This window comes from Rhinolophus sinicus, linkage group LG04 (genome assembly GCF_036562045.2).
Source record: "Rhinolophus sinicus isolate RSC01 linkage group LG04, ASM3656204v1, whole genome shotgun sequence".
Classification (NCBI taxonomy): Eukaryota; Metazoa; Chordata; class Mammalia; order Chiroptera; family Rhinolophidae; genus Rhinolophus; species Rhinolophus sinicus.
The window spans coordinates 34,116,980-34,127,263 of NC_133754.1; the positions used below are offsets into that span (position 1 = coordinate 34,116,980).

At 33.1% G+C, this 10,284-nt stretch overlaps 1 protein-coding gene across 1 annotated transcript; it reads right to left on the bottom strand.

Annotated features, from left to right (window-relative positions):
- Positions 1 to 1,618: 1,618 nt before the first annotated feature.
- SLITRK6 (SLIT and NTRK like family member 6) lies at positions 1,619 to 8,340 on the bottom strand. Its single transcript, XM_019752885.2, has 2 exons — positions 7,758 to 8,340; positions 1,619 to 5,381 (listed from the first exon to the last, which is right to left on the bottom strand). The coding sequence occupies exon 2, from the start codon at positions 5,355 to 5,357 to the stop codon at positions 2,835 to 2,837; it is 2,523 nt and encodes an 840-aa protein (XP_019608444.1). The 5' UTR covers positions 5,358 to 5,381; positions 7,758 to 8,340; the 3' UTR covers positions 1,619 to 2,834.
- Positions 8,341 to 10,284: the final 1,944 nt, after the last annotated feature.

Genomic DNA, 10,284 nt, shown 5'->3' on the forward strand with positions numbered 1-10,284 from the left:
TTTACAGTAAGCAGTTTCGTGGTAATTTAGTGAAAATTATTTTGTTAATTAAAGATGAACACAATCTATGTCTAACAAATAGACAGCATTTTAAAAATGTGATCCAGTATGATTACACACTAGTATCACTATGTAACAGAAATTCAAGATTAAGACATGAATGACAACTTGCACTTATGTGCAATGAGCAGGATAACTTTTGTTTAAATCAATAAAAAAATAGAATAATTAGTAGTTTAATTTATTTTTTGAATGCCTAGGAAAGTGAATGAGACTGAGGATACTCAATTAGCACTTGGGACTCTGAATCTATCAGTTAGTTGCAGAAAGAAACCACATTGACAGCTTAAGTAAATAATCAAACAAGGACTATAATAAAAATGATTGTCTTTAGTGGGAAGGAGAACAAGTAGCAAATACAGGTAAAATAATCAAACTTCTGAGTGATTATCACAGGTCACCAGGCTCATTAAGAGTTAAAAACCATGATTAACTTTCTCAACTCACAACTACTTATAGGGAAATATACATGCTTCCCCTACCCCAAAGAGAAGAATGTTCTGGAGGACATGTGTCTATATTCATGGAACCCTTCCAAAGGTCCTCTAGGCATGTGGATTTCTTAAGTCTTTCTTGTACCTTTATGCATTTGATTGGAATCATAAAATATTGGCAAATACACTAACTGAATAAGAGCAGTGAAATAACACAAATTTTGCTCTTCCTTTTATTTTTTTTTCCTTTAGAATGCAACTCAAAATCATGCTTTGGAAAGTTCACGCTTCCTTACTGTGCTGAATATTTACTTTTCCTGAATAAATGTGTAAAGCGTTCATATGCACATGGATTTCCTTTTAGTGTTACTTACAGAAGGAATTAGTACCTTTGTCCTTTCCAATCTGGGAAACTAATGGAGAAATCGAGGTTTACAATGAACCTTTTCATACATAATTCTTGATTATTTTCTATGACTATGTTCAATGAATTAAAAGAAAACCTTAGTGATATGATATCATAATAGACTCATAATTAGTTTTCGTACCATGCAGCACAGGCCACTACTATTTTCATCACCAGGAAGGCTTCTCGTTCAAAGTCAAAGAAATAATGTATGATTTCCTAGTAGTGTGGACCGTTGAATATTGAAAACAAAAACATTTATTAGAACATTCAGGAATTGCTAAAATAGAGTTAACTGAATTAAAAAAAGTTCTTCCTAGTAGGAAATATGTTCCTTCCTAACCCTGTGCAAGGATCTGCATGATGTTGAAAAAACAGAACTGGATTACCTTGATTAATCCTCTTTTGCTTTGTGAAAAATTGCTGTATGACTGATTGTATAATCAGAAACAAGAAAAATAAATAATTTCCTTTTGTGTTAAGTGGGGAAATGATTTGCTGGAAAGGGAGAACTACAGGTCAGACTTTAGGTTTGGCTCTGTCAATCACACCCAGACATTAAATGAATTTTTTGCAGATGTTAAACAATATGATTCTGTGTGGATGACAACACACAGAGATCTCATTTTCCATCTGTATGTATATGTGAGTATACACATTAGTCCTGACCTGATTGAATTACAGATTAGACTAATTGAAGAAAGTACGTTTAGAAAGAGGTTTTTCATTTTAGTTTTATTGTAGTGAGCAGTATTTTTAATTTTCTTGAAAGGCACCCAAGAATAATTACCTTTGTGAACCAAAAATATACAAAACTGTACAGAATAAATAGTTCATAGAAATCTAGCTATACTTTCTTGTAAAATAAAGCTACATTGTGCCACTCTTGAGGCAACTTAAACCTCTTACCTTCCGACATGCCTTTTGCTACTAATTTATGGCGACTATCAGTATACATCAATAAAAATAAAACAACATTTTTTCTTATGTGTTTTACAACTGTAAATTACTTGCCACAAGAAACATATTTCTATCAAGGTCATTCAAATTTACAAAGGATTAATAATATGAAAGAAATTAAACTTAATAGATGCACTAATCATATTTACACTTGAATATCAGTAGCATTTTAAAAATATCCCAAGAATAAGAATTAACCTTTGAGCACAAATGACATACCTAGTTCACAGCAGCATCGACAATAAAATTTTCTACACAAAATGTGCAGATAACCCAAAAAGTTTGCTGATTTATTCCACCTGAACTATTCATTATTCTTATTTTTAAATTTGGAAAGCATACCAGTGGCATTTTTTTTTTTTTATCCTCAAATGTTCAAAGATTTGGGCCACTCATAGTCTATATAATTCAACCTTCCTTTTTGTCCCTTACTATTACTATTTATAATTTTAAAGGTCCAGTTTCTTATGCCTTTATTTCAAGGAAATTAGGTGCATTTGACAATGTACATTTTGTAGTACATATATAGGTTATATAAGCAATATATTCCTTATGTATTATAACTACATGTACAGGTAAAATTTTTTAAATGACAAAATCCAATTACATTTAATCCATGGGTGAAGTAATTCAAGAAAATTAGGGTTGCTTAAATAGTAAACCCTTTTTCATGTGAAAGAGGACTTTTGTGAAACACTTTTAAGTATTTTGAAAAATATTACTGTCATCCTTGAATGATTTCCATGCAAGGATTGATGTCATAGGGGACAGACAAAATTGCCTAAAGACAATGCAATGGCTTCTCCCAGTGATCCCTGAGTTTCTTTTCTTTCATCTCTTTTTTTTTCCCCCCAATAAGAATACTGCTGTGTTTAAATTCTGATTGATGACACACTCACATAAGGCACTTATTTACAGGTTTTGGACTTAAGACAGAATCACAGCATGTTTGCAAAAGCCTTCAAACTCTCCATCTATGTTTGCTGCTCCAGTACTTCTAAGTAGTCAGGTTCAGCATGTAAGTTAGCTTTGAGTTCAAAATACTCGTTTTTAGTCTGTTCCACTAATACCTTCCTTGGCCTTGAGTACATTAATGTCTCCATTAATTTTAACTCTTCGTGAGGTCCTGGATAATGTACCTCCATATCAGGCTGGAGTTGAGCAATGTTTTTCTTTAGGTATTCTGTGATTCCCAATTGCTGAAGCTCTCTTTCTTTCTCTAAAATGTTCCTATATAATGAACTGGCATCCTGAAAGGATAAAAATTCAGTCGATTGGTCTGCAGTTTTGTACTTCATATTTAACCCTGTGAGTGGTGAATGATTTTCCCGTTCTAATAGACTTCTTTGGAGATGTTTTGCATCGCTTCCATCTTTCTCATTTCTTTCTTCTTCCTCCTCCAAATGCTTTGGGCCAAAGGATGGGCTTCTATAGACATGAACCATGGGACTCACCATGTGCTTCTCGTAGAGTGATGCAGTGGGTCTTTCAGTAGTGTGGTGAGTTGTTTTATGGCCGTACATGCTATATTGAAGATGCACGGGACTGTTGTCTCTCATCTGCTCATCTGCTTGCTTCTTTTTGTATCTTCTCCTGCGGTGGAGAACAAGAACCACTATCCCTGCAGCACAGAATACAATGGTTATGAACACAATCAGTAGTCCTAATATTAAAACAGATAGTGGTACAGCATCAGTAAGTGATCTTAAAATAGTATCAGCTGTAGTTGAGGTTGTAGGAGTACTGACAAATACATAACTAGTCTGAGTTGGCAGTGATGGGTTATTGACCAAACCTGGGCAAAGAAGTTCACTATTTAGTGCTTTTAATTCCTTTTTGTCTAGGTGCTCTGGAGAAGTGCAGACGATGTCATCTGTCACTGTGTTCTTACTTAATTTTTGTATCCATTGTTGCAATCCAACCAGGTCACAGGAGCAATCCCAGGGGTTGTCCTCAAGGTCAATCTGGGTCAGTAAATCAAGATCATCCAAGATATTACTTACAGGTAGATGAGTAAACTGGTTTGTTTTAAGGTTAATCCTTGTTAGAGGAACTCCTGAAAAAATATGTGGTGGTAAAACTTGTAAGAGATTGTTATTTAAATAGAGGACTTTAAGTTTAGGCATTGGGTTAAAGGTCCCTGGTAATATTTCCTTAACTACATTATATTCAAGATATAAGTACTCAAGATTGTGGAGACCAAGGAACATGCCTCTACTTAATTTGGTCAGATGGTTACCATTTAGATAGAGCTTCTGTAATCTTGTTAGATTCGTAAATGATCCTTCTTCAAGAATCTCAATATGATTGTTTCCCAAGTGAAGCATTTCTAAGGTGAAGTATTCTACTAGATCAGACTTCATTAATGTGTGGATAATATTCCCTGCTAGAATAAGCTTTCTAGGATTCTGTGGAGGAGGTGTTAGATCTGATAAGCTTTCAATATTGCGTTCTTGACAGTGTATTAGAAGTCCTGATGGGGATAGTACTTTGCAGTTACAAGGAATAGGACAGTAGGGTCCAGGAATTTGAGTGGATGGCTTTGTAATATAAGGTATCAAACCTGGTGCTTTGGTGGGTGGTTTTAAAAGGGATGTGGTCTTGATTGATATGCGACTATCACTTATTGAAGATGTTACTGCCAGATGTAATGAACCAGAAGGATCCTCATGTTCTTCATACAATGGCGGAGTGGGACAGAATAATTCCTTTTTCAGTCGGCTGAGTATGCTTCCTTTGAAACCTGGAGGGCTATTGCATACAACATCACCAATTATAGACTGTGGAGGCATGTTTTCCAACCAAATTTTTAGTTGTAGTATATCACAATTGCAAGCCCATTTATTGTCCTCCAACTGGAGATCCATTATTCGGCCAATGTGTTCTAAAAGACCAACGTAAGGCAATGTTTGCAACTGATTTCCACGAAGATCTAGATGAGTTAGAGGAACAAATCGAAATATGTTTGGAGGAAGACTCTCAATGGCATTGTCATTTAAAATTAACACTTTAAGTCTGTTGAGCTTGCTAAAGGCACTTGGTTCGATCACTGTAATGAAATTGTTATCTGCTTGTAGAAACTCAAGGTTTTCCAGTCCATGGAAGGTATCCTCTTTAAGAATTTCTAAAGAATTGTGATTGATATGAAGTTGCTTAAGAAGGCCGAGGCCATTAAATGCACCAGTCTCAATATCTGCAATATTGTTAAATCCAAGGTGTATTGAAATAGCATTGGTAAGCCCAGAAAACTCATTTGTGTGAAGTATTGTCAAGCCATTATTTAACAAACTTAAATGGAAAAGCCGTGAGGGTGGCACACTTATTTGAGATAATGTCTTAATACCTTTTTCTTCACAATTTATTAGCATAGTACCATCTTTTTCCTCACAATTGCAAAGAGAATCACAAGTACCTCTGGCTGAGGACATTGGAGATGGGGGTTGTGAAGATGTACAGGCAAGGAGAGATGCATATAAGAGATGGATCCACAGCTTCATGTTGTCATGTGATAGAATCAGATTCTGTAAAATAAAATGCAATAACAATGGGCTTTAGAGGATAAGAGCAAGGAGGAGATGAATCTGACATTTTCAAAATGATAGGTTTTCCTCTAGAAACAAAATTATAGATTACTCTGAAAATATGACTGCTTTGCTGCATATACATTGTTTTCACTTTTTTCTAATACGATGACCGGTGTATTTTTCTTTACTTTAAACTTGCATTGTGATCAAATTATAAAATTTAGGGCAAGGGGAATTTAAAATATTGTATCATCAGTTATGTTTACATCTGCCAAATAAATTGCATTTTAATAGATGAGAGAGGTGCTAGATAAATGGACGATTGATACTTTGATATGATGCAAAGTTGCATATTTGAAAAGACCCTACTTTTTTTTTTAAACCACAAAGTAGATGAAACTAAGGCTGAAGGATTAAAGCTAAGACGATATGTAGGTATTAGCTAGAAGCAGAGAGAACTGTACGGAATGCAAAAATGATAGCTAGAAAACATGTATGTATGTATGCATGTGTTATGCATTCCTTTAATTATATTTATGAACTTGGTCTCACAAAATTAGATCTAATAATTGTGTCTGTGCTTTAACCTTCTTTGAATTTGGCTCAAGATAATTGCTAATTTCATTATTTATTAAAATCATTTGGGAAAATATGTCTCTGAGCATGTAATAAAGTGGAACACTATAAAAATAATTTTGTTTTAACTATGCTCTCTAGGGCACTTTGTACAAACCTAATAGTATTTGATATACATGAGTATGAGTGCTCATTTAAATTTCACTTGAGTCACACTTTATATTATCTTTCTAGAGGTAGGCTATTAACTACAACTTTTAAAATCTGTTATGAATCAGGTTAACATCACAAAATATAAAGAAGAAAAATTATCTTTAACACACATTTCTCATTATTATAAAGTAATAAACAAGGTCTCATGTAAACTTCTAGCAAACGACTTATTAATGAGGTCTTGAAATAAGCTATAGGCACTAAATATCATCACATATTTAAGCAGTTGATCTCCTTTAGTATAAGCTTAAGATTACGAACAATGGAGTCTGGAAAAAATGCACCATACTAAAGTAGTTGAGGATATGTCTACTTTGCTAAATAAAAAATGACAATCATGATAACAACATCACATAGTCTAGCTCCTTAAAAATTTAACACATATGTTAGAAACGGCAAATTTTAAAAACACTCTAACTGAAATGACAGCGGTGACAGGTAAACACATCACTCTCAGGACATCTAATTTTATTCCCTTCCTTTAAATATTGTACCTTAAATTTATATCAACTAAATTGAAAGGTAAACAAACACCACATCTTAGAACTATTCACCTTTCCAAAATGGTAACTACTTTCATTTTTCAGAATGGAATGTAAACAGTAACTTTGAATCTAATCCAAATTCACATTAAGATAAAACATCCTAGAACCCAATCAATAACCCTGAAAATAAACTTTTATTCCATGAAAATGCATTGTTTTATGCATAACATGTATACTCTAAAGTTTTTGAAAGGTGAATAAATAAAACAACATACTGCTTTTCTGTAGACAGGAAAAGTTAGCCAATTGAAAGTTTCCACAGGGAAATAGTTTAATTTTAAATAGCCCTGAGTGCTGTGCTTAGAATCAAGCAACTTGTAGTTGGAGTTTTCAACTTGTGGATTATATTCCATAAACACTAAAAGTACTTCTCCGTAGATTACCAAGAAAGAATATTATTCATTTCACCAGGCACAGCATCTTAAGAAAATAGTAAATTAATTCCAGTTGACTCTCTCTCGTGATTTTTCAAAACTTACATGCATTTTATGCTCTTCAAAACTGTCCTAGGGACAGTTTCTAATCTTTTCAGAAATGCATACAAAAAGAAGAGTGGTTCAGTATTGACAATATCTGATAACAATATTAAAGAGGTCAAAAATCTCCACTCACACATTTTTAGAAAATACATATTTTTATGTCAGAAAATAATTAAAGTAGTATATAAAACACAAAGAATCTTTTAATATTCTGCTTATGTTTTAAATTTAACAGCGGCATTTAGAACTGATTTTTTTTTTTCAGAAAGCACACTTACTTAGTTTCTAATAACAAACTGCATGCTGTGAAAGATAGAGTGGCATATTATTCTATTTGTTCTTCTCTTCAGCCAGCTCTTCTACTGCTCAGAGAAAGCAGGCATCTGATACAGCATTTAGTGGTGCCAATGAGCAAGAGTAAAACTGGGTATTCTTTAATTTAAACTATTTTTTTTTAAGGGCAAACACATACATTCGATCACTTTAGGATAATGCAAAAACAGGGATCAGAAAAGCCTGCTAAAACAGGGATCAGAAAAGCCTGGAGAGATTCATCTTACCTGTAAAGCAGAGACGACTCCTGATGTTATGTGTAATGCACAGCTGGAAGAGATGTTCAAAGTAAATTCAGTTTCTTTCTTAAAACGAAAACACTAACCACCACGTACTTTCTTCTCAAATGTTACTTCTTGGCAAGACCCATCACTTTATAAAGTGAAAACCTCTTGTCAAAGACAAAATGCTGAGCATTTCATTGAAAATATTTCAAGCAGAGTGCAGGCTAGATCATCCTGAAGCGGTTGTCTTTTTTTTTTTACCCCTCAATTAAAATTCACGGCATACTTCACAGCTATGCTGACTTTTTTGCATATAGTTAACCATTTGCAAACTGCCGAATGCAGTAAATAAACAAGATGTTTCCCAGAGCTGGGATTGCTCACTCTTGCTCTTAGATTGTAGATCCAAGCTGCAGCAATGTCCTCTTTCCTCCCTTTCTAGTCTTTCTTGTTAGCTCAGTTTGTTATTAGTCAGTTTGCCAAGGGCTGGGAGGTAGGCGTAAATAAAGAGACTTCTTGGCTTTTGACTCAGCCTTTAAGCCCTTCCCCATCAGAGCGCTTTAATCTGCCAGTGTCATTTAACACAAGAGACAGCTCCACCTTGGGACTGCTCAACTCCTCCTCTTTTTGCAAATGGTCTTTCCACTCCCTTTTCATACCAAATGCACTGCAAGTGAATTTGGTTTAAAATAATTACACGTTGTTGTAAATGCTTAGTATTTTTGTTATGTACAAAGCTGAATGATAGATCATCTAAAACTTTCATCAAGCACAGCACTGCACTGTTTGCACACATGTGTGCAGAAAAACTACAAGCATGATGCCTGTAGAACAGTTGCTTCAGTTTTTTGCTTTCTTTTTTTAACCGGTATTTATACTTGAAATTATGCACAAATTAAATTTTAAAATGTTAACATGGACTGCTTCCCTACAACATTTGCGTTTTTGTAAATGTTTTTAAAAATGTTTTAAAAGGCTCATGTCAGAAACTCTAAGTTTTATACTTCATTATTTCTTTCCCTACAGCTAAGATTCTGTAATGTGACTAGAAATGAAGTTCTTGTGCAGTTAAGATAATGTTTATTTAGAATGGAAATTTGATTATTTTAAATGATATTCAAGAATCTTTATTACAAATGGTTGTCAAACACTGCTTATCACTGTCAAAATGTGAAATTACATATTTTCAGATAAAGTGAAATAAGTTAAATGATTATGTAGAAGATACAATATCCTGATTTTTATGATACTAGGTCAGAGAAGATTTTTTTCTAAAAAGGTTGTATTTTTAGTTACTTATTTCTTCAACTCTTAAAAGTCTCTGAATCATCACTAATAAAACTCTGAACTGTCAGATTTATTTCCCCAAATGCCTGTACTTTAAAAGCCATTCTTCTTTACCTGCATTCCCAGTACATGAACTTTTCACATCCAAAATAAATATACTTGATGCTATCATTTATTTTAAAACATTCTGTATTTAGAAACACTCTGGCATATAGGTTCTAGAGGCTAGCTATATAACAGTAAATCTCATTTCAGAAAAAGCTGCTTTTAAGAAAGAGGCTTTTGTCAACTAAAATTATACATATAGTTATGTGTGTGTATATATATATATATATATATATATAAAACTGTATAACTATAATATATAATATATACTATAATACATATATAAATATATATTATATATATTATATATATAGTCTATATATATATAGTCTGAGGATGTAAAGAATAGCATAGGGAACGTAGTCAATGGTATAGTAATGACTATATATAATGTTAGAGGGTAGTAGCCTGGGAGGTGAGGTTATCACTTTTTGAGGGGTGTAAATGTCTAATCATTATGTTGTTTTGTACACCTGAAACTAATAATAAAAAAAAAGTGCTAATAAAAAAAGAAAGAGGCTTTATTCATGTTAAATCATCAAAATGAGAATATGAGGTTGGATTATTATTTAATGACGTTTACAGGTATACATTCAAATTCATAAAGTTTTCGTATTGTTAGTGTGCAATAGTTGCTATATATAATAAAGATTTTGAGATAATTTTTAATATTATGACTTTATATTATATTGTTTCACTCATTAAGCTCCTCATTTATTTTAAAGACACTGTGTGCATTAAAATGGAATAAATTATAGTAGAGATGAAGGTGTGGGGAAAGGGAATAAAGATGAGGAATAAGATAATAAAAGAACTAAAAAATAATAAAGGTAAGAAATTAATTTTAAGCACAGTTTGCTACTAGCATGGCCAAGTTATGCTAACTTAAATCGACCTAATGATTTAGATAAATGGTGACAAAATAAAGTTAGAATCAACGAGAAAACAAGGAACTAAAATAACATTCCTCCTAACACGAGAGACATAATTTTCCAAATCCATTTCTTTAGGTTTTGGAGGCTAAGTCACAGGACACATATTCTGGGAGTATATAGAGTCCGTGGAGGAAAGTTGTTCAAACAGACATGTGGGACAAATGAAACCAAATTTCTTATAGATTTATGGGGTTTCTCTCATT

Excerpts from the sequence above, each read along its gene's own strand:
- SLITRK6 (XM_019752885.2), bottom strand. The coding sequence starts at position 5,357 with ATGAAGCTGTGGATCCATCTCTTATATGCATCTCTCCTTGCCTGTACA.